Source organism: Hirundo rustica, chromosome 17 (genome assembly GCF_015227805.2).
Source record: "Hirundo rustica isolate bHirRus1 chromosome 17, bHirRus1.pri.v3, whole genome shotgun sequence".
Taxonomy (NCBI): domain Eukaryota; kingdom Metazoa; phylum Chordata; class Aves; order Passeriformes; family Hirundinidae; genus Hirundo; species Hirundo rustica.
The window spans coordinates 5,848,687-5,873,425 of NC_053466.1; the positions used below are offsets into that span (position 1 = coordinate 5,848,687).

Below are 24,739 nucleotides of genomic sequence, written 5' to 3' on the forward strand. Positions count from 1 at the left end.
ACAAACCCTCACAATAAATACGTAAATTCAAACACAAATAGAACCATAAATAAATATATAAGCATAAATGTATATATGCAGGCATAAGGAGAGGGACAAGGAGTTTCAAATGACACATCACACATCATATCTCTGAGTGTTCCACCTTTCCCAGCAGGATGTTTCTTCGATTCAAGTTCTCAAGCAGCATCTCAGCCCTGATCTGACATCTAAGTGGGGAAACCTGCATGGTACCTGCCTAAGTATTTCTATTTTTCTTACAGTTCATGTCTTCTGTAAGGAAGAGTCACACCAGGCCCTGAGAACAGAACTCAAGGACAGATTTGCTGCTCAGGAGATAGGAAAAAAAATGACAATATGACAAGCTAATGTTCATCTAGAAAGGCAGAGCATATATATGGCCGTAGAATAATTCTCTGATGTCCTGTGGAAGTCAATTTTTTTGGAACAGGCAGGACACCCACCAGAACCTGGACAAATAAAAGTGAAACTGCTCTGTTACAGGCTCCTGTGAACCAGAAACTGAAAAGATGGCTATAAGCAGTCAATAGACACTCTCCAGTTTTATTATTACGTGGCAGCATGGTTTATCACGAAAGACTTTACCTCTAAGCTCAGGTACACAGGTGGATTTCTTCCCAGAACAGGGAGGGCCCAGATTGGCTTCATCACTATTGTTCTTGCAGACCAGCACGGGGCCTGACTTGCACGTGAGATGGGCACACACACCCCCAGAGAGAGGAAGCAGCACAAAACACTTCACTGGGGGCACATCAAACTCTAATTTATGTCCATGAGCAAGGCACCGGTGCTTTCTGCAGCAGCTGATGCAGTGCATGTACATACACATCCCTACTGGTACCAAGCTATGGCATATTAAAGCAGTAAGTGAGAACATATGCAACAATGAAATGCACCACTGCTGCTGGAGGAAGATAAAACGGAAAGCTGTGCAGCGCTTGGCTGGGTGAGGCTGACTAATGGCTCTAATGTTAGTGGCGGCTGATCAAGAAATCAAATGCAGAGCAGTCCGTCATAATCACCGCAGGTGAGGGAAGACGAGGCAGAGCCAGAGCTCAGAATACCAGAAACCTTCCTCGCTGCCCAAAACCCAGGAAAAAAAAAAAAAAATACAGCATGCATTAAAAAACCCAGCTTGTTTCAATGCATAGTCAAATTCATTAGAAGCCCTCTGAAATAGGATCCTTTGGGGCACAGTTTGTTGCCAGATGATAAGGACGTTTTGGGGCAGCGTGCTCGCAGGAACACAAATGGAAAATGACGTGATGGACACAGCGTGTCAAAATAACAATCCTCATTTAAATCCTCACGTTACAGACATCTTACATCTCAAATGTCAAACGTGCAAAATGGATTGCCTGCAGAAGCCAACTTGGGGAACATCAATTGTTCTGAAGTTCAGAGTATTAACGTGGTGGAAAAAAAGACCCGGCTTTAAAGTGCAGAAATCAGAAATCTTTACAAAATCTGACACTTTGTTCTTGCTATTTCTCCACCTTTGTTAACACTTCAAGGCCACGTCCCCTTTGTCACTTAGCTCACAACAGCTGATGTGACATTTTATGGTGCACACTTGACATGACTGCCCATGAATGACCCACTGGCATGAGAGACAGCTCCTGCTCTTTTTCCAGCAAGGCTGAGTACAATCACACCGCTGTCAGTGTTCAAGAAATCAGAGGAACAGGTTTCAAACAGAAAAAAATTCCTAGGAAAGAAGCACATCTGTTGTGCAGTCCCAGAAGAAAACAGGAATTGGACCCTGCTTTCCAAATGCCTCACCCAATTCCGCACAGCGGTGATATTTATTCATACAGCGCAAACATGAGAAATGCCAGGGCTCTGATCCTCACTGATACCAGGGTACACATGTTCTTTAATGCTGAAAATCTCAAATCCCTTTGGAGATCTGGCAGGAAGCATTCAGCTCCACCAACCACAAAACCAGGCACAGGGTTATTTGTTACCAGCCTTTTCTTTCACAAAACACACAGAGAGGCACAAACCAAACCCACTACTTGCTGCAAACAGACTCAAACGAAGCCTTAAGAGGGACAGTGGTAGCAAGGACTAAATGAACTTGCAGTTTTCATGCTGATGAGCAGCTTTGCAATTGCATGAATGCACTGGACAAACACATGGATTCGACACCATCAAAGTGCACTCGTTTCTATGTCTTGTAAAGTGGACAGAAACAGGAATCATGGCTGCAATATGTGGCTTGGAAAGCTGGTTACAAAACCAAAACTTGTGCCAAACCAAGAGTCATGCCTGAATTTTTTCTAAAAGTTTGGTCACTAGCCTGACTTTGCCTTGCTTTTGAAAACACACTTTAAATTTTCCACAGCTACTAAGTTCCCACCATGAGTGCTTTAAAATCTCAATCCTAAGGACAGGCTTCATGATTGTTCTCATCAATAATGCTCACACAGTCACTCTTTCCACTACCATAATTCCAAGTGGCATGTCACTTAAAAGCCACAAATATTTCCACAGGCAGGAACAACACAACAGCCAACTGCTTTAGCAAATCCATCCAGCTGCTACAGCTTCAGTGTGGCCATAAAGTGGATGCTCTCCTAAATCCCTGCCTTCAAACGACTTGTGCCCAGGGAGACACAAGCGTTCGTGGTTCTGTGTGGGTGTCTCTGCATTTTAGGGCATGAAATTCTTGATTTGCAGAAGAGGGGCTTAGGCAGTTGCTGATATTTGCCAGCAAGGGTCGGGTGTTCTCCTCCTTCTGCTGCTTGTCTCATCTGTCTCCAGGCAGTTTATGCACTATTGAATTGGAGGGTTTCTTTGTGTGGGTTCAGAATAAAATCACTGCTCTTGGGAGCCAGTGACTCATGTGCATCAGATTTTAACACAGCTCAGCGCCTGAGTTTGGATCTGTTCACTTCTGTGTCAGTCCAACTCAGTGCCAGCAGGACACCAGCAAGAGCCTGAACGTAAATCTGAGGGAACTCCATGGTAAATCAGGCCCTTTACTGCTGAGGTTTAACCTCTTAGTTCAGTCTTATCTGTTATGTGATCATTGTCTCCAGAACAGAAGATACTCAAATACTGGAGCAATCCATGAGAAAATTACTACAGTGATTTCACATATAAACTGTGAGTCATGAAGTGTGCAAAACCTTTCAGGAATGAAAGCTTTGGATGATTAATTTTCCTTTATCAATAAACTTTCTCAGGGCTGAGTGAAATAGGTATATAACAGCTGCACTTTTAAAACAATGTGAGGCAATGTTATAGAGGAAAACTGATTTCCTAAGTAATTACTTCCCTGCTTATTGAGGTTTCAAGCCAAGCAAAAGGTCAGTGATGATGGACTGTGCTGTCCTGTAGCAAACAAGGTTAATATAACTGAATAGCTCTGTTTTGCAGTCACGAGGCATGAGAAGGATCCTGAGTACAATTTGGAACAATTTGCTCAAGTACAGATTAAAATATTACTCTGCATGAGGGAAGGATCCTGTGAGGTTTTCCCATCCCACTGATCGCTTAGAAATGGGATCAGTGTGTCAGTGTCTTTTCACTTCCAAAAGATCACTGGTTTTTTTTTTTTCAGGTGGGTGTGTTGTTGGAAGTGTTTGGATGAACTTTTCAGGATCTGGCAACTCAAGCTTTGCACTGGAAGGGAAGAACATCAGCTCCTCTGCCAGAGCCCACACTGGGACCATACAGGAGAGTTTTAGCTTACTTTAAGATGAAGCTGATATACATGAAAATGAAGATGACTTTAAGCTGGCAATTTGTGTCCTTCTTAAGAAGTCTTAAATATAAGAGCATCCAAAAGTGCATACTTGGGCTTCAAATTTTTTAGTGCTTATTTCTAGAGTTGGTAACAACACTACTCTTAACCCAGCACAATATGTCCCAGAGGAGCTGTTAGATAAGCATCTACACTGGAGATGAAAGTCTAAGAGATGTGAATTTTCAGATGGAGAGGAGAGAAAGCCCTTTTCACATCAGCAGATCAGCTCCAGCTTTCCCACTGTAACAATTCTCAGAAACACCTTCACAATTCCTGTAACAGCATTTCCTCATTCCATTTCTGTAATGTAAAGTGTTCTCTTATAGGGAAAAGTAAATTAACACACTGACTACACGGTCTGGTGTGGGTTCATTTGAAATTCAACCAGTAGAAAAATTCTGAACATGTGCAAAATCCTCAAAACACCACCCCCCCCAAAAACAAACTAACCCCCCCCAAAAAAACCCCACAAAAAACAACAATAAAAAAACCCCAACCAGCCAACCAACAACAACTAAAAAAAAAAAAAAAAAAAAAAAAAAACAAAAAACCCCCATAATAATAATAATAAATAAGTAAGTAAGTAAGTAAGTAAGTAAATAAAAAAGAGCAGCTCTCAAACACAGCTCCTAGTGGTGTTCCTGGGAAGCTCTTGTTTGGATTGATGACCAGGACTGCTGCTGACAGAACAGGAGTGAAACCAGCCTCTTTGTAATCACACACACAATCCTTCGTTTCTCATGTGCACAATGGGCCAGAGTCCACTGGAAAATAAAAGATTAGATGAAAAGGATCCTGCTATCCTACTAGTGGCCAGAACACGTGCTTGAAGCACACTCTCAGAGCCAGAGTACCTGCGTACAACGTGGGGCAGCTCTGAGAGGCAGCACACACCCCCACAGCTTTGCAGAGCCGTCAGTTTTCTCCAGTCTCATTTTGTTATTCCTGCACAAAGCCTGTTCACCTAAATTCCCCCGGGGCAGACAGCCGGGATGGAAACATCGCTGGGCCCAAAGTGACAGCGCAGGGGAGATTTACCTGATGGGAGCTGACTCATCCCCTTTATCGAGCCAGTCCTGTGGTGGGATTATGTACATGCACCAGAGCCCCCAGTTGTAGCCGTGGGCCGCGTTGGCGTATTGCTGCACTTCAAAAGTGTTGTACTTGATGTTGTCAATCGCGGGCAGGATGATCCGCTTGCGATCCTCCTTGATCCGGGTAAGAGCGGGTTCCACCCTGAGAGCAAGGAAAACAGCACAACGTTTTACAGACACCCAACAATCCCAGGTCCTGCTCCGCAGGCGGATAAAATGAGGTTCTCTCGTCCTGTGAGCATCAGCCCAGCGAGATGGGAGAGCCAGAGCAGGGCAGAGGGGGACGGGGTACAGAGCGCAGCCACACGCTGCCGGGACTGCAGCTGGTGTGGGACGCTGCACGCAGCACCTGCACAGGAGTTATCACCTCTGTGAAGCTGGGCCTGAGTCTAACTACACAGAATTTGTCCAAGCACTTATTCTGGAGGCCTGGAGACCGTTAATTCATTTCACAATGGACGAATGTTGAGAGACACCATCACCAATAGCAGCTAAATGGTCTCCTACTGGCTACACCACCAGGATTCCTGGTAGCAATTAAATACTGGCTGACATGGCCTGAAGAGCTAAACACACACCAGGGCCTGCAAGAATCTGAAGGTTACTCAAAGGTTTTAATCCTGTTTCCCAAGACTGACCCCATCGCATCTAGTTTGAATGACAAATGTGGCTGCATTATGCCTTCTAAAACCTCTTTGGTGATGAGAAGATTTCAGGTGCCAGATGGTGCAAAAGCAGCGAACTGCAGGAAATGTTCCATCGTTTCAAAAGGCTTTAAAACATCAATGTGCTTTCTACAGAAGCTACATCCCAAAAGGAAAGTAAAAAGCTTCAGTGCAAACACTCATTTCTGACCAAGGTAGTCTGAGTTTGCTATGAATTTACAGAGAAACTGATCCAAGGAGGTAGCAGACTTACTTAAGGGTGGAAATAATTCCTCAAAGCAGTATTAGAAAGAGCCACTGGTTTGCCTCTTTGTGTGTTTCCCCTTGAAATGTGCTTTGAAGATTTTGCAGAGCTCTCACATGGATCTTTAAGGGAATGGTGGTTTGCTGCGACTCACAGAGGTAGGAGGATTTGAACACTGATCTTTTCTCACTTTTCTTCTGCTGTTGGTCAGAAGGCAATTGCTCCTTTGTGGTTTCAAGTTTGTCACCTCAGATTTTGTTTGTTATATTCAGTTTGTTATCACGATTTTTTGGCGCAGGCCAACAGAAGACACTGTACATGGTTCAGACTCTCAGCTCATATGGGTTTTAAGCCACACTTGTGCACCCCCATGGAGCCAGCACGACCTCCCAGATCTGGGTAAGCCACTCCCATTATTAGTATGAGATTATAAGTGTCTTAAAAACCAGTGGGTGCGTAGCAGAAAAACTCTTGCAAACCCAACAGAGCAGGGAAAAATGCAGACAAGCTGAGTCTGCTTTGTTATTTCCATCCCCTTATCTCTGCTCAGCAGCAGAGGGAAATACAGAACGATGGACATGCCATCACTAATCTGGTGGCTCCATGCATGGACACAGTAGCCCTCGGGCATAAAGCTTTCCTAATCCCTCTAAACTCTGAAACAAAGGATTTCAAAACACCAGACAACAGGTGCAGGTGTCACTAATTGTTTGCCCGAACCCCATGGCATGAACAAATTTATTATGTTTGGGTCTGATTTCCAGATCTGCCCTGCAAAGCAGGAAAGCTGCTTGCATGCCTTGGGGAGCAGAAATCTGCAAATGGGTTTCCTTTGTAAGAATCAAGCTCTGTCATTCACTGCTGTCTAAATCTGGAAATAGGTCTTTGACAAGCAAGGAAAGACTGGGAGTTTTCCAAACTACTTTTATCTCTCCTGGTGGGAGCTCTTTGTCACCAAATCCTCAAGTCCTCAATTAATGGCATGTTTACATTGATACAAAGCAAGACTGTTTAACCATCATACTCAAAACTATCCTGGAGGTTCCATGTCCCTTCTACAGCTCTCTCTGGGGTGCTCATTTTTCAAGTATTTTACTCTGTAGGATAGATTGAGACTGTGCAATGGAAAAGCTGAAAGAAGATAAGGAATTCTTCTCCCTTAATGTCAGATACCTGCAATGGTCCCTCCCCACATGCATGGTAATTGCCTAAAACTTTCATTCTCAGCAGAGAGAGGCAGAGGCTGGCACTTTTATAGTCAGATGCTTCTCATAATGATGTAGACACTGGAACTGGGTGAGATTCGTAATGTTCCAGAGGAGCCTATTTTGAATATAAAGAGAATTTAGCCTGCTACTTTGCAAGACATCTTAAAATTGGACTGCTGAAGTGTATGCCAAATAATGGTTAGAGAAATAATGTGAAGAAAATATTCAACAGTCACACTGGTTTTCAGCCCTTAATCATATTTGTGATTGTGTTAATCCAATACTTGAGCCTTGGAAATGCTAATCTGGGCCCTCATTTTCTTCTTTACATGAAGGACAATCCATTCCCAGCTCTGGTGCTGCTCTCACAGAAACTACCACCAAACTACTCCTGTCACTCTACACCTGAGGGATTTCTGTGTTTTCCCATTTGCGTGGCTCACATTTATTGCCACCTGACTTGGTGTTTTGCATCTGAATGGCACAAGGGGGGGATCTTTGCAGTGTAATACAACAGTTGGGGTCAAAATACATGATGAAATTCCATTAATCTCTATCAACCTATTAATGTGAAATCACAGATTCTGAATTTTCATGAAATCAGAGGCATCTGTAAGCTGTCCACGTGTTGGAAGTTATATTTAAGTCCCCTGCACTCAAGAAATGCAAATATTTAAGATATTACTGCTTTGACAAGAGTTGGTTTCTGGCAGAGGAAGTCAAATGTCATGCCAAGGTTATGGAGTCAATTGGTATGAAAGCAACTGCTGGAATTTCATCTTCTAAACTTCCCATCTCACCCCTGGAGGTGATTTCCCAGCTCTCTTGGTATCCAGGTGTGTGGAAATCACACCCCTGCATGCATTAGGAACAGGAAACGTTCAGTATCTGGACAGACTGCACAGCTACCTAACTTCCAAAATATTTTCACACCCACAAGTAAGAAAGTAGGCTCTGAGTCACAGATGGAAAGAGAAAATCCAGGACAGAGCGGCTCTCTTAGCAAAAAAGCAGAATGGAGAGCCTTTTAATTAAACATTGCATACCTGAGAGATTTCACAGCCTGTCCTGCCCTATAAAAGACAGCAGAGAGAGCAATGGGCCATTCAGAGGCTCAGCCCAAGCTCACCTCGGTGAGATCTGCAGGAACACTCAAATCCCAGGTCCTGCCAGTGCCCTCTCACTGCCAGCTCTGCCTGGGGGATATTCTTCTGCCTGCCAAGATCCCCAGGTAATGGCCAATAAAGAAGGACTATGAGTTGGAACACTGTTTGCATTGCTTATCTTGGGTAATCCATGGAACATGAGGGGGTTTCACTGCTATTCATGGCTAGCAAAGCCCAGCCTCAGAGTCACTCTATAAGACAGCTGAGCTGCACATTCATCAAAACAACTTTCCTGGTCACTCTGGCTTTATGTAATTGTCTCAGATTTGTAAGAGAACTATGATTAAATATTTCCAAGTAATTTCTATTTTTTTTTTCCTAATTTCAAACTGCTACATTATTGTGTACATTTACCCATCCTCTTTAGAGACACCAGCATTCTTTCCATGATTTTTTTTTTTTTAAATCCCTGCTCTGCCTTGTTTTTCCTGCTGCCCATCTGCAGAAGTCAGATGCTTCTGGCAGCTCACAGGACTGAAAGGATAAGAGGGGAAAAGGTTGCTGAAGTCCAAGTATGCCCAACACACTGAGCTGAGGAGCTGCAATATGTGCTTGGAGTATTTCCTTTCCTCATGGCCAGCGCTGGCAGCGAGGCAGGATTCAGCCCTGCCTAAATAGGGGCATAAGCCAGATGTGAATTTTGGGATCCATCTCCATTTTCCATAAGTGCAAAAATATTAGGTTCCTAGTTTGCATCGAGGTACTTTATGGGCAAAGAGCAGCACGCATTGTGAACAAGTTATTTACCAGAGAAAGAGGGAAAGTTCTCCCAGGCATATTCATAGACATGATGCATTTCAGTAAACTAAATATAATCAAAAGATCCTTCACATCATCCAGTGGTTACACTTAATAAAAACCAAGCAGACAATTTGGACTGGAATTTGAGTGACATAAGCAGATCCTCTCCCTTCCATCCTTTCTAAAACTACACATTCGTCAGTGTCCTCATCTCTCTCTGAACAGATTGTTGGTGAACGGATAAAACCAGACGAGAGAGGACAATAAATTTAGTTCTCTTATAGACTGCACGAGGCTAAAGGGTATTTTCACTTCAATTTCATTCACTTTGATTTGTCCAAGTCTGTTGAGCACATCACTGAACAGCACAAGCATTCAATGCTTTTGCCTACCAGTGGAAAGATTTCTTCATTAACAGCGGATTTTCCAAGGTGTTGAGCACCCATGATGACTTCATTGGGAGTTCCAGCAACGCTGGTTCTGTGGGATTCAAAGAGCAAATGCTCCCAAGATAAACATTGGAGGTAGGAAGAGAGCTGGAAGGCAGAATTGAAGCCAGAGCACAGAATAAGCCTGTAAGAAGATTGAGAGCAAAGGCAGGGGCCATACTGTGATCACACAGGCCTCTCTAATCCCATTGTAAGTCTATCTCTGAACATATATGCATTCTGTATTTAACACTGGTTTGATTCAGAGCAGCTCAAACCCCACGGGAAACCACAGCAAACAAAAACTCTGTGTTGTTTTTCATCCTTATCAGATTGCTGGAGAATTCATGCCAGAGGGAAAGCCTGATTTTTCACAATGCTAAAAAGAACAGCTTCTTCCAGACAAAAAACAGATAAAAAGAAGTTAGTAATGAGCTCCTCAGTGCACATGATTACATAATTCACCTTTTTAAATATGTAAAAACACCTGCTGACTTCAAGCAGACTTTTAAAAAGGCACAACTTTGGAATAAATGCACTCAGTCCAAGGGAATCCACATGCATGCCCCAGGCCAGATCCTCTGCTGCCCAACTCTGCCACTTCAATGGTCTTCAAAACTTCAGGGATGCTTTGCTAACGTGCAGCATCTGAGAGGCAAACCTTGCCTTCCAGGTCTTAGTCAGAATGGCTGTACCAGGCATTTGTCAATGAATTCCTCCCTGCAGCCCAAATGTCTCTTTTTCTAAATCTATTCCAAAGTAAATCCTTTCCTAATGACAGGAATTACACTGAGAATGTCTCTTCAATTCTGCCCCATCCCAGGTGGGTACCCAAATACCCTGATCTCTGGGTTCTTTTGAGATATCAATGCCTCTTTCTGTTTTTCTTCTCCACCATCACTACATTACTTTTTACTCCAGTAAAAAATGAACTAACATTAAGAAAAGTCCAACCTTCTTTTTCCTGCTCTCACCAATCAGAATTTCCTCTTCTTGCAAGCAGTTAGGAAGAGTCCTTATAAGACATAAATGAAAGACAACATGGTCTCATCTGCTAGATTTTATGGCTCAGTGGGTTTAACACTGTATTTTACTCTGGCTCTACCACTGTCAGGTACTATGAAGTATAAACTTCACAGTGAAATGGAAGAAAAAAGAAGGCTGTGTAAACCAAAAGCTTATTTTGAATGATTTTACACGCTACCTCACATTTCACTGACAATATACATTTATCAGATGCAGACAAGCAGATCTACTGACATACATAATTCTTCACTGAGGCCATCTGCGGAATATTTAATGCGGAATGCCTTTCCTGCAAATAAGTGTTCAGAGAACTGAAAAAGAAATAAATATCATTCTCCTTTCCTCGGCCTCTGAGAGAAGAGAGGACTTCCCCATCTGTCCTGCCTGACATCTCTATCAGCAGTCCTGTGTGTCCAGGGAAGTTTCAGACCCACATTCCCCAGCTGGAAGAGAGGGAATGCAGAACCAACGCCTGCTGGAGAGGTAAAGATCAGCTCTTTGCCTGCCAAACCTCAATGGCTCTTTTCTGCACCACTGAAAAGCAACGAGGATGCTTCAGTGAACATTCGAGGTTGTTGAGGTAGATGAATAGTTGAAGCTGCTTTTCTGGTACATCCTCTGTGTGGAGGCTGGCAGCGTCCCATGGATCCCAAAGGCCCACATGGCTTCTGTTGCGTGTTCTGCTCAGATTATATTGGTTTTGCTATCTAAAACATGTATTCCAGTAAGTTACAAAAGTGATCCTGAGGCTCTGGATGAGGAAAAACTACAAACACATGTCCTTCCCTTTCCGTTTGGGTTTCCCAGGCCAGCCTTGGCCCTGTGCCAAGGATGCTGCCACGTCCTGGGCATGAGAGGCGTGCTTGAACACACCAGAGGGGAGATAGTGCACAGGAGAAGGACTGCAAAGGTGATGGCACCTTCACCACTTCTCATCTTTAGAAGGAAAGAGCCACCTGGACCTCATCATATCCCCAGAGAGCCACCTGAACTTGAAAAGGGGTGACAGGGGGTTTACCTGCAGGTAGGGATTGGCTTCCAGTACATTGCATGAAAACGTCACCAGGGAGCTCTCAGGGGGACAAAGACCCTGTGGCTTTGCCTCAGAAAAGCACAATCACGTCTCTGTTACAGCGTGCTTGGGATAACCAAAGTCAGTGGAAGATTAAGAGAAAATCATCTTCCTTTTTCCTTTACACACCTTTTTGAGAATCCATTGCTTACTGCATTAAACCTTACAGTAGAAAGCAGCATCTACAAAATACCATCCATAGGCCTAGGGATCTTGATATTTAGCTCATCTTAGTTCATTAAAACACCAGTTTTGTATATTTTTAAAACACTGACAACTTCAGGGATAATTCATAAAGATTGGGCATGTGTGACACAATCTGATGGATATTCAACTTATATTTCACATTCTTTTTCCTGTGTCAGGCTCTGTCCAGCTGGTATGTTGAAATCTTTTGATTAAATCCTCTTACTTCACTGCTCCTTTATTGATACTCACCCTTTGTCTGGCAAAATTTTAATTACTACAGGACTGCATAACTCCATTCAGAGCTCTGATAATACCTCTGTGATAGGAGCAAAAGCAATTCCTGAGATAGAATGCAACTATAATACTCTATCATTATGTCTTCTTTCATGGCTCCTAGCACCCTCTTTATGGCTGCTAATATATTGTGGCTTCTGCCTTTCCCTTTCACGTACTGATTTCTGCTCTCCTTCACTCACTGTGTCCTTTTTCTCACCCAGAGAATTAACAGTCTGTCTCTGTAATCTCTTCCCTGCTCCCAGACAGAATGTAGGGAAGGTATCTCCTCCTTGCTGTGTTATTCTTTGCCATCTCTCAAAGACAGGGGTTTATACAATGCTCTGCATGTTCTGCAACACAATCAGCATCCAGGATGTGCTGGTTTGCTCTCAGTGTTCCTGGGGGTGGCTCCAGGCATGCTGGCTGGACCTAACCCAAAAGTCAGAGCAGGAATGCTGTAATCTTCAGAGGACTGAAGGAAAACTGAACTAAACAAGCTGAAATACAGCTTCAGAGAGGAAAGGAGCTTTTCCTCCCTCTTGGTTCTGGCTGCGTTGCTGAAGTCCCATCGACATCAAGTAACCATTAAAAACAGACCAGGTTCTACTACAACAGGACAGGTAGAATTTTACATATGAAATTACACATACAACACCCTGTAATTCTAACTTAAAATTCCATTTGAGAATTAATAGCAATGGATTCCCTTTCAAGCAGTCTTCTCCACTTCCACTCTCACAGCTGTATTGGCTCACACTATCAAAAGCCTTAAGGGGAACAGGTCAGTCGAAAATCACTGCTCTGAGATAACATATTTCTACACCTGAGAAGCCAAAAAGCAGCAATTAAGCAGAACAAAATAAATAATTCAATAGCTAATTTGACCTGCCAGGTTGTAGAGTATTTTTTTTTATATCCTACCAGATTGTAATTTAGTTTAGAAGAAGTGTCCCTGGAGAGCAATGCTGTGAGAGCCCATAAAATGCTATAGTACAATATCAGGCAAAAAGCCACCTGTAAATGGGCCACTATTGTTTAAAGAAGTTTTTTCTTGTCAATCCTGCATATTTCATGAGAGAGTGATGAAGTCCTTCTTTGATTCTTTATGAATTAATCTGCCAACTGATTAGGCAGGTAAAGCAGCCATAGATTGGGAAACTAAATTGCACTGCAGGCACTTGACTTTTAGATGGAACACAAACCAAACAGAAAGCTAATGCTCTTTTCTGTGGCAAAGGAATTGGCTTCTTTTTAATTGCCTCACAAATAATCCATAGACAGCTTTTAGTAGGAGCAATCCATGTGGCCTCTGAATACATAAATAAGCATTGAAAATGGGGGGAAATATTCATGCAAGGTGCAATTCAGTGGGAGAACAGAACAGCAGAGCTTTAACAAGAGACTCCCACCTGATTCCTGAGTTTACAGGGCTGTGGAGTGGGGGCAGTGCTAACCTGGTGGGAAAAAAGAGGGCAGGAGAGCAGTCCAGATGGAAGGACTTTAGCTCCTCCCAGTCAAAGGAGATGAGATGAGATGAAAATGGAGATGACAGGCAACCACATGTGCACAGGTAGATGGAATTAAAACTCGGAGGAGTGGAGGGAGCAGGGTTTGAGATGGCTCTGAGCAGCCACAAAAGGTGAGTGGAACAAGAGGAGAAACACCAGCAGGGAATACTCCAAGCCCACAGGTGCAGCTCTCAAAGGAAGGGATACAGGATGCTCCTGGAGCATGTTTGCTGTCCGCATTGATCCACCGAGTGCCCCACAGCAGGGGCAGAGCCTGGCCCAGCAGAACAGCTGAGACCTGAGAGCTCTGTTGGAAGGAGGGAGCAGCAGGCAGGGGGCAGAAAACACAAACCTTTTATCTTGGATATACACACTCCCATTTACTGAGAAGTCCAGGTTCTTGCTTTGCTGATTTCAACCCTTTCTGACATTAATGAAAAGCGGTACAGTAAAAAAAACAAATGCTAACAAACCCCAAAGCAACCACAAAGACTTTCCTGCTTACTGACACTATTGCTGAGCTTCCCTGAGTACAGTACATCAGTCAGATCTCATTGTCCTTATAAAATGATAACAAGATTCTCCTCAAGCCCCACAAAACTGCAGCTTGGGCAGGACAAGCACTGGGGACAGCACCCAGGGCATGCTCTCCCCAGTCCCTGATCCTGTCCCATAGCTGAATGTTTGAAAAAATTTGAAATATCTACTTGCTTTAAAGGCAAATAAATAAATTAAACCTTAAGCTTCTAGAAAATTACTACAGCTGCTATTATAGCCTAACATAGTCTTAAGGAAAAGAAATGGGATGAACATAAAGCAGGTGCACTACAAGACTTATTTTATTGCATCTTCCATTTTATAAAGATATTCATGAACATATAAAAATAAACATTCTACTCCTTTGCAATTAAGTTTCTCTCTAGTTGTAAGTACAGCTATTTTTAGTTTTAATTTGAGGATATCTCCCAGAACTGCAGAGCATAATCATTTTCACCATAACTCTGCATCACCATTATCAAATACCAGCCTATCTTTGGAAAATGCATGTTTTACACACCGAAGGTCCCAGAAGTCCTTCTGCAGCTGATGCTACAGGTCAGCTCCTATGGCCCCAGTAATGCCAAATATTGGCCACCAAGTGGTGCTACAAAGGCTTACTCCAAATGCAGTTCTGGCCTATTAAACCAAAAGGGGATGCAGAAAGGCACGCTAATTTCAAGCCCTATTAAAACAATGCAGACAATAATTTAATGTTTCCCTCAAATGTAAATGTGAGAAAATTTACGAGGAAATCAGATCCATATTCAAGTTTCTGAGAAGGAATGATAGCAAATTACAAGGAGGTAAAAAAAGCACTTGAAATCCTCCAGCCCAGAGCCTCCTTAATGGTTTCTCCCCATCTGACTGCTTTGGGATTTCACATCCACTGTGGTTCCAATTACTTCTCTCTCCACTGAGCTGTGCTAGACCAGGCACAACAGCTTTTGTATGGGTCTTGCAGTCATCGCAGGAGCCTGTCAGCAATGTTGCAATAATCAGGAACACAGTTCAGGAGAAATTGCTGACGTGATGCCAGCAGCCTGCAGCTGAGCAAAGCCCTCCCGCAGCCCCGGAGCCCCAGGGCACAGCGTCCCAGTGCCACCGTCCCTCTGGGTGATGCCTTGGGCAGGCTAACCTGAAACAGAGACTGGACAGAGCTAGAGAATACACTAGGTATTTATTGAAAGGCCTTTAGGGTACACCTTGGGCAGGACAAGAGCCTGGCCAGGGCTGCACCCAAGGTGGATGCACAATGGTCACAAAATGGCTGAGCGGTCATGAGGTCTCACACTTTTGTAAGTTTTGCTCAGTTTGCTTATTGGGGTTTAACTGTCCAATAACAGCTTCAGGTTGTGAGGTCCCATCCTTCTTGTTCCTCCTTTCAGCCCACTGTTGTCTGTGCTTTTGGGCCTGGAAGTTGTCCTTGGTCTCCAGCAGGAAGAGGATTTGTTTTGTCTCCCTACTCTGTGCAGAGAGCTGACTATCACTTCATATGAGGCTCAGAACTGCTCCCCTAAGCAGCACAGAATCTGAAACACATGAAAGCGCAAACTTAAGGCACCATGGGCACAGCCAGCACTTACCAGCCAATGTTGAACTCCACGTGGGCATCGAAGAACCCGACCACAGGAGAGGTTGCTGCTTTCCAGCCCTGGATCCTGGCTCGGATCAGCCCCTCCCGTTTGTTGTTGCGCACTATTTTCACCAGGCCTGGGTACCTCTTGTGGACATATTGGTCCAGGTTAAACTTTAGCTCAACTGCAGGACAAAAAAACCAAGCCACACAAACATTTAAAATGAGAGAAGCCCTACGATGCTATGATTTACTCCGATTTATTCTGATTTACTAGGGAGGGAAAGGAATCCTTAATTATTCCCTGACCCTTGGTCAGTCTCACAGACACAAACCCAGTACTACAGCTGAGGTGTGGACCAGTTCCAGGGGTTCCAGCACAGAGAAACTCCCTACACACCAGAGACTTGCCCAGCCTTAATATGGCCTGATGGATTTGAGAATAGTGTAGAAGAGGTAGTTTGTCTACATATTTTTTAAAAATTACTATTCTGATTCTCTGATAATTTGCATTAGGTTACAACTGGCCTCTAGTAGAGCAATTCTGACCATGAAAAAGTGTAATATGCCAATCTGGTGATTTTTTTTCCCCCCGATATATGCTGTTCAGTAGGAGTTAGAAAAATAACCTCAATGGATTTTGGGTCAAGATGTAATTCAGATCACAATTAATTTCCCTTGATTTTCAGAGTTTTCCCTTAAATATAATTAGGATTCCTCAATACCAGGCTTCTTTCCTTTCTAACTAAATGGATATTGAAGATCTCAAATAGAATTCTCTTTTGTTCATTTTCAGGCATTCAATCACAGATGGAGCAGAACTCATTCACCCTTTTTCAGCTTCATTTCAAGAGGCTTATAAACAGGCAAATTACCAAAATGGTCTCTCAATTTTTTTTTAAATCAATGTAGTTTGGTAATTCATTTACACTGCAACTTATTCATAAATTGGCTTTTGCCTAAATATATTTATCAGAAAACTAGAAGAAGCTTCCAGGACATTAGAAGCCTCATTTTTCTGATCTATATTAGACAGTAGGATCATTATCATTGGAATCAAAGACTTGATAAATCTCCAGTTATTTAGAAGAGTGGCAGAGAAAAGCCATATAAGAGTTCACTGAGAAATGATGAGTTCTCCTCAGGATTGCCTTGACTCAAACACTTTGCAATCTCACATAATTACTCCACAGGTTACACTGGCATAACTGAAATCTGAACTGCATAAACATTTTCTTAAATCTATAGGGTTTGGAACTTATTTTTTTGTTTGAATTCTCTCTTCTCTCAGCTCTCCCTTCTCTCCGGGGATCTCAAAGAGTGAGAACAACTTATAACTGAAAGGATTTAAAGCTGTTGATCTGAGGAGGAACCGCTAAATTTTAGGCTTATTGGAAATAAATAAGATTTCAGAAGATGTATCAGTTCTAGAAGTGTAAGGCACAAGTTAAAACATGACAATGCTGCTAGTCCCTTGTATCCTGAGAATCTTCAAACATGATGTATTGCAAAACATGCTAATTTTAGCATCCTCTATGCTCACCAATAATGAAGAAACAATGTGCTGCCAAATAAAAGAGTAGTAATTATCTTTAAGGAGGATTTGTAGCCTTGCTTTTCCTTGGAAGCAGGAAAGAATTCAAACCTTTATTCTATCGATGATGATATTCCTTTGGATCCGAAAATTCGGAGAAATGTGTCCTATTAAGATTGTCTACATAAATGCCATTCATTCTGCTAGGATTTCAATTAAATCAAATCATGTTTATTTTTTATACAAATATTCAACATTTACTCACTGCTTTGAGCAAATGGCTCAATCAACTCTCTCATCAACAAACACATTTGCATTTCACACCTGGAAGTCACACCGGGCTTAGAGGCAAAGTGACAAAAGCTCACCATTGTCACTGTTGTCGTCCACCAGGATGATCTCCTTGAGCAGGTGGGATGGGGTGTGGTTCACCACGCTGTGCACGGAGCGCAGGATGACAGAGAGAGCCTCGTTCACAAATATAAACACCACAGAGATCTGGGGCAGGTCGTCTGGGTAGGTCATCTGTTTGCACCTGCACGGAGGAAAGACACAATTAAAACCCAAGCAGCCACTGGGAGGCAAAACAGACTGAAGAGCATCCTCCTCTCCTTGCTCTCCATCCATGTAGGGATGGGCAGACTTTGTCCTTTCTAACCCCAAGGAAAGACGTGGTAAAAGCTCAAAACAATCAACCTGGTTAGGAGCAGCAGCCCCTCCATCAGCCCAGTATAAAACACGGCGTGTGTGCATGCACAGAGGTTTGTAGCAGCTCTCATTCCTCGTGGGGTTAAAAGCATCTCTTGAAAACCAAAGGAGTATCAATGGCTCTGCTCAAAAACGACCTGGAGAGGACCTGCAATGCCCCACCCTGGCTGTGCTCCCAGGGGAACCAGCAGCAGCTCTGCTGCTGGCTCACAACTGCATCGGAGCTCTAAAACCAGCATTCGCTCAAGCCAGTTCTGTATCTGCCCACAGAGAGAGCACTTGCCACCCTTTCTGACTGCACAGTTTGTAACAAACACACGGTGGTCCTGCAGGCCTGCATTTGCTGAAATATCTGCAAACAGGTCTGCTCTCTCTGAGAGGTCTCCTTGCTAGGCTGCTACATCCTGATTCACAGTTTGCTTTTGTGCTGCTCACTGATACATATATATTTTACCACAGACCATTTTGAGAAAAAAAACAGAGGCCTGGGGAAGTTCCACGGCACGGAGCAGAGCTCCTGCTTCCCTCAGCCCATGCACCTCTGTAACACCACACTGCCTCATTCCAGTGGGATTCTCTCCCATTAGCAAAGAGGCTAACTTTAAAAACTACCTACGTGTTCTCACAGTCAAAAGCCATTCAGAATTACCATAGCAATTACTGAACTTGCTCTCTAAACTGCTGCTAATGATATCACAGAAGATGACTTCTCCTGCTCTTATCAAACTTTCTGACCCCTCTGCTCATTACTTTGGCATAACAATCACTTTTTCCCCCACTTTCAGCAGTCACGGGGATAGGCCAGGTGAGAAATGCTTGACTGCTGAGTAACCTCTGCAAGTCACTTAGGAATTCTAGTAAAGTGTAATTATTCATAATTCCTGATCCCAGCGCTATTTGCTCGGAGGCCTGAGCACTTGCCGTTGATTACCATAGCTGCTAACTGGCAGCTTCCTGGTGGCCTGTACCACAGAGGACCACTGTGTAAAACTTCTGGCTAAGCAGCATTCTCACACAGCCTAAAAATAAGCCTGGAACAAGAAGAGAGATTTTCAGGAGGTAGGAATGCTCTGACATGGCCTCCTTTTTTGAAATTCTTTTTTACATGCAATTTTCCTCTGGAGCACACCGATGTCATCAATTTATTTATTGCAGTGAGGGTGAAGAACAGCAAAAGCAGCTGTCCAGCTGAGCACTTTCCGAAGCACAGCAGTGATTTAAGGGTTTATTTCCTGCAGACTTCAAGTCAACCTTGAACTCCCAACTCCTTAGGTCACTTCAGAAAATGAGATCGAAGTGCTGAGGTAGTCAGGAGAAATTACTGGTCCCCTAACAAACGTTCCTGATGATGTTTGAGAGCATGAGCAATCCCAGTTAAGGTGTCTTTCCTTAAAAATCAGTGGGTGCTTAAGTGCTTTGCTGGATTGTCGCCCGAATTCTTCCCAAAGTGTTCTCTAATTAGACACCAGCCACAGCAATTTACAGTTAATACTACCTTCATTCCAAGAAACTCTAACCAGAGTTTGACACTCCTAGCCAAAGAGTGACATTAGCAAGCCCCACACTGCCAAGGCACACCCATGGCTGTCACCTTTGCTCAGCCAGAGGCTGGCAGTGGACCAAGAGCACTGCAGTGGGTCAGCCAGTGGTGCCGGTATGCAAGGGACAGAAAGAGTGTCAGAACTCAGAGTTCTCCCTGGAGCAGCCCTTGACTGGCCCTGGAGTGAGGCAGCAGGGACAGGTATTACAGAGGAAAAAGGTAAGGCTGTAACAAGCCCAGTGACTTCCAAGGAGCCAGTGGGTTGGAGCAGCAGCCTGGACACAGAGGAAATCATCACAAGAAACCTATGAGCTAATGATGGAGCAGCTTAGCACAAGACTAGCCACATTCATTATTTCTTTTGAGAAGAAAATTACTAGGATGTGAAGAAATCAAACTGTACAAATTGCACTAGCAAGGCACACCTTTATAATCCTTCAGCCTTACTGCCAGCAGAGCCGTAGTAAGAAATTTAGAAATCATCCCTTTTTCAGCCCTGATGTTGTGCAGTGCCTGAGAGTTTAAATTCCCACTGCTCTGCCAGGGAAGGGAGCTGGGCCTCACCACAGTCCCCACTTCTCTGCACCAGGTCTGACCACACTGTGGACTGCGGCCACCAGGTGAGGGAGGACAACTTCAGTAACTGACAGCTCAAACTCAGCCTCGTTCACATCCAACACTCCCGAGTTTGGGAAGAACTGAGTGTACAATTAACCTCTGTGGTAGCTAAAGATGGGCAGGCACAGCTTACATGTAATGTTCCTGTGATTTTAAATCAGCATTCAGAACTGTCAGCAGGTCCCACAGAGTAAAACCAGCAGAGGAGCTCAGGTCTCCAAGGTGCACAGGTACCCTGGACAGGGACACTGCTGGATGTCTGCAGGACCAGGAATTCCAGCAAAGGCTGACAATGCCATGGCTGATCATTTCCATGGGCCAGCTGAGCATGGATTACACCTGACATGTGAAACAGCCCTTCAGGCACCTTTCGTACAACACGCCAAGCATCAAACCTGGGGCATCCTGCTGTTGTCCTGGGGAAGGTCTTTGAGTGTTCTCATTCTGTATTTGCTACTGCTGAGCTTGGCTGACAACCCAGAGGTATATTTCCTTTCAGATAATTTTTCTGTATTCTGGAGATGATTTTCACTTATTCTTTCCCTTACATTGAACTGGCTCCTTAAATGAACATTTCTCAGCCAGCCTCCTTAGCCCAACTGTGAGCAGTGTCTTGTCGACATGAGAAAACAGGAAAAGCTCTTCAGTTGGCAGACCAGAAACTTGGGGAAAAAATCATGTACTAACATAAAAAGGTTAAAGATTAGAAACCGGGGCATGAGAAAACAAAAGGTACTCAGCTGCACATGAAACTGCTCTTGGCAACTTTGTAAGCTTGGAGGCATTAAAGGGAAGGGAATTTTCTTCTGTCTGAACCTTCATTCGCTAATAGATGTATTTATTCTATTTGTATCTGTTCCAAGAGAAACATGTGAGGTTCTCTATTTATCAGGCTGCTCTTACAGTCCATTTGTGTTGCACTACTTTTCGTGAAGGACTGTCACAGCAGCCATGCAGGTAGTTCAGAGCATTACCAGAAGAAAAAAAAAAAAGAAAAATCTTCCCTGCTCTATTTCCCCTGCCCTTTTTTTCCTGTCTGCAAACTTGCTAAACTCCAAAAACGAGTTTTGCTCACAGACCTTAATATACTGAGTTTGGAAATGGATTAAGCAATGCATTTAGAGATTTCTGACAGCTTTACCCTTCAGGAAGAAATGCAAACAAAATTAAAGCTGCTTCATGAATCTTTAAAGTGTTTAATACAAGATATGTTTTTTCAATGAACTAGTGGAATGGAGATGACTGAAGGTTTCTCTCCTTCACAAACTTGATGAAATTTCTGGGCAAGAAGAAACATCTGCAGTTCTGGAAGAAAAAAAACCCCTACCCCTACATGTTCTGTACCTTGACAGCTTCAGAGTGATCTGTGTTCATGTTTTATAGCCACAGCAGGAGAACAAGTTGGAACAGCTCCTTATTTGTACATGATCAATGAAAGGACAAAGATGAATATTTTAAAAGATTATTGCACTCTTTCTCTTTAATGCTAACAAATACTACTTTTAATGACCAGGTCAGTATGTATTTTGAGCCCTGTTAAACCAAAGGCTCAGACTAATCTCACCTACATGGTTACCTTTTAGCACCTAAATGCTGCTGTGACTTCTATAGGCACAGACGATTTACCACAGCTAAATCACTAAATTTAGTGCCTAGCTCAATGCCTGATTTCTTTCTCCAGAAACCCATTGAGGCTTTACAGCTAATGCTGGATGTAATAGTAATTTTTGAGCTGCAGAAATAAACTAACGTTACCTTCCTCTTCCACACTGGCACAGCAGAGGAAAAGTGACCAGATGCAAATGTCTCGTTCCCCAGCATGGGATCCAGCTGCTGACCAGTCTGCAGCAGGAGCAGTGACAGGCCACAAAACTGATTAGCTTCATGGATCATGAATCTGTCAGCCAGAGGCTCCAACTCCTTCCTAATTAATTCTCCTTCTCAACAGAGGATGTTAACTGTATGATGGCACAACATTCTCTTGCTGTTGAGGGTGGATTTTCCTGCCCTATCCAAAAACTCGAATGGAAATTCTTGAGTTCAAGGCTTGCTCTTACTTTCTCCCCATTTTGCAGCTCAGGGACAGCATTGCCTAAGAACATATAATATAAACACAACTGTGAACAAGAGAGCAGTGGCACAGAACACTGATGCTCTATGCACCCTGAGAAAAACAGCACGTTGTATTTCAAACAAGGTGAAAAGAGAAATGAGCCATTTTCAGAAAAAGCACAGAAATTATGGTGATACCAGAAGATACCGTCTTCACAGTCTGTGTCCCTTATGGAACAGCCTCCATTTTGAAATAGCCTACAGCAGAAAAATCAACATCTTCTTCCTGAATTTGTTTGGAGTAGTGCAGGAACAAGACACAGCACAGTTCTTGTTGGTGCTGTAAGTCTGAGGAGATCCACTACAATAACCTTTTCTCCATCTTTTCTTGTACACAATGATGTTGATGATCATTTTCTCCTAATGTGAGACCTTAAACCTACTCCATACTTTGGGAATTCCCAGCAGCTTCTTTCACACGCTCCTTGAGGTATTTTTTCTTATTTTACATCCAAAAGTCTAAGAGAGAAATCCCCCACACTCATCAGAAAGAAACCAGACCAAACCCTTGTACCTGAACTAACTTCACACACTTCCTGTGTCAAGGAAAAAATCCTTTCATGATATCCACAAACAAATGATTGCAATGTGCAATGAGTTTTCCAGAAAACATCTGGTCATGGGAATTTCCCACATTCCCAGGCTGGACAATTGGATTTGATGTCTGTAGGATTTGCAGACTGAAGAACAGATATTTCCTAAAAAAAAATCTTTTATACCTTAGGACTCTCTCTTCACTGTGTTATTTCCTACAGGAAAGACCAAATTTACAGGAATTTCTGTGCTGTAATACTCCTGTGAAGGAGAGAGCCCTTTCAAGCTGGACACAGGTAGGTTAAAGCTCCCCATGAATTTTCAATGACATACATTGGACAAGTGTTTCCTAAGAACTGCAGATCTATTTTTTTGTTCTTTTTTCCTTTCTTTTAAATTCCAGGCCAGTACAACTGTGACTAATTGCTCTGCACATAAAAACCCAACACATGTTTGTGCCTTTTGTTTTATAACACATTTGCTCTATCTGGTTTAATTCTTCCTTTCTCTGTGACAAATTATTTTTATATTTATAGTAGCGAGCCCTGACAACTGTCAATCAGTGACTGATAGCACAATATATATTCATAGTTAACATATGCAGCATGCAGACGACTCTACTTGTAGAGAATATTAACCCTTATATTTAGGATTATTATACTCTTCAAAAGTAGCTGCTGCACACATAAAATAAGAGGCCTTCTATTTCAGTGAGCTATTTCTGGTTTTCCTCAGGCAAACAATACCAGAAACATGCCATTATGTCTAATACCCTTATTGATTTATACATATAAAAATGCTAAAACTAGTTTCAATCACTTTTAAAACAAGCCTCTTTTATTAACATGAAAAATGGCTCAAAGCTCGTGCTCACATCCTTCTGTAGTAAAAAGTCTTAGCCTTTTTTTTTTTTTTTTTTTGTAACTTAACTTGAGTCACTAATACGTTTTGAAATACCATCTGTAAAAAAATTCCACTCTATCCCCCAGTGTGCCTGTCCGGATCTGCCTCTGGCTGTATGCATGCTGCATCGCAAAGCATTAGGCTCGTTGGAAATTAACGGCGAGGCTGAAATCTGCTTTCAAATGCTTTTCAAAAATCCCCAAAGAAAACAGATCCCCTGTGCAACTTTATTTTTAATGGTGCTGCACTTAAATTTAAGGAGGAGCTCAGCTAAATTCCAAGTGACATGGATTCTGCCTCGCTTTAGGTGATTAAAACAAATGGCTTGTCCAGTGATTCTTGAGATTTTGCAAATATCCTTGCCCCTGTTCCAACAAGATTCTTAGCTTGCATCCTTTTAAAGTAAAAACTAGAGAAGAATTCTCTAAAAAACAAAAGCCATAAAAGCAGTCTTTGAAAATTCTGCTTTGAGGCTTGAGAGCTCTTTGAAGTGAAATATAAAAATCGGTGAAACCGATGAAGCAATATTAAATAGAGACCAAACTAAAGCCATTGTGTCAATTTGATTCGGAGATCTCATCAGCAAAATGCATTCAGGAGAACACTACCTTTTGTGCAACTTTCTAAAAACTTAATTCTGGGAACCATGTTGTCTGTAGGGAACAAGGGAATACACACTCACATTTCTGCTTTGCCGAAACCAGGACCTCGTATTTCAGATAGGAAAGGTTCACAGAGAGCCATCCAGAAAGCCAGGAGATGTTTTCCAGGGTGCATTCACAAAACTGCCTGGTGCCACCACTCCTTGCTGCTGCCACCAAGGGTCATTGCTCTCCAGAAGCCCTGTGAAGCCATTTAGCTGCACTTCCAGCAGCACAGGCTGTTAGCACTTCTCCCATTAAAGATGTACTTTTCCACTCAAGGTGATGCATCAAGATCCCAGAAAAGGTTCTTTATGGCAAAGGAATAATTAATCCCAGCATGTCTGCAGGGAGTGAGATGGTAACAGCCCAGATACCCAACAGCAGGTTACAAATCTGAAGACAGCAACTCCTCTGAAACTCCTCTCCTATTGCCTACTGAGCCCGTGCCAGACATAAGGGAAAAGCAGTGGAATTTATGAAATCAAAGGAATTATTTTCAATAAATAATGCATAAGAGTAAACTCACCCTTTTCCATTTGCACAGAACAGTTTGCTGTACCCTTGAAGCTATTTGTTATTCAGATAATAATATGTAAATACAGAAAGTTATCCTTGACTATTAAAAAATGTACTGCAAGCAT

At 42.9% G+C, this 24,739-nt stretch overlaps 1 protein-coding gene across 5 annotated transcripts in view; it reads right to left on the reverse strand.

The window, feature by feature from the left end:
* GALNT9 (polypeptide N-acetylgalactosaminyltransferase 9) overlaps positions 1-24,739 on the reverse strand; it is a 251,345-nt gene that overhangs the window by 64,877 nt on the left and 161,729 nt on the right. For all 5 annotated transcript variants that reach the window (XM_040081034.1, XM_040081033.1, XM_040081031.2 and 2 more), the window contains 3 exons: positions 17,408-17,574; positions 15,516-15,690; positions 4,814-5,011 (listed from right to left, as the gene is read on the reverse strand). In XM_040081034.1, the coding sequence (XP_039936968.1) occupies positions 4,814-5,011; positions 15,516-15,690; positions 17,408-17,574 (540 nt within the window). The remainder of the gene's footprint in view (positions 1-4,813; positions 5,012-15,515; positions 15,691-17,407; positions 17,575-24,739) is intronic.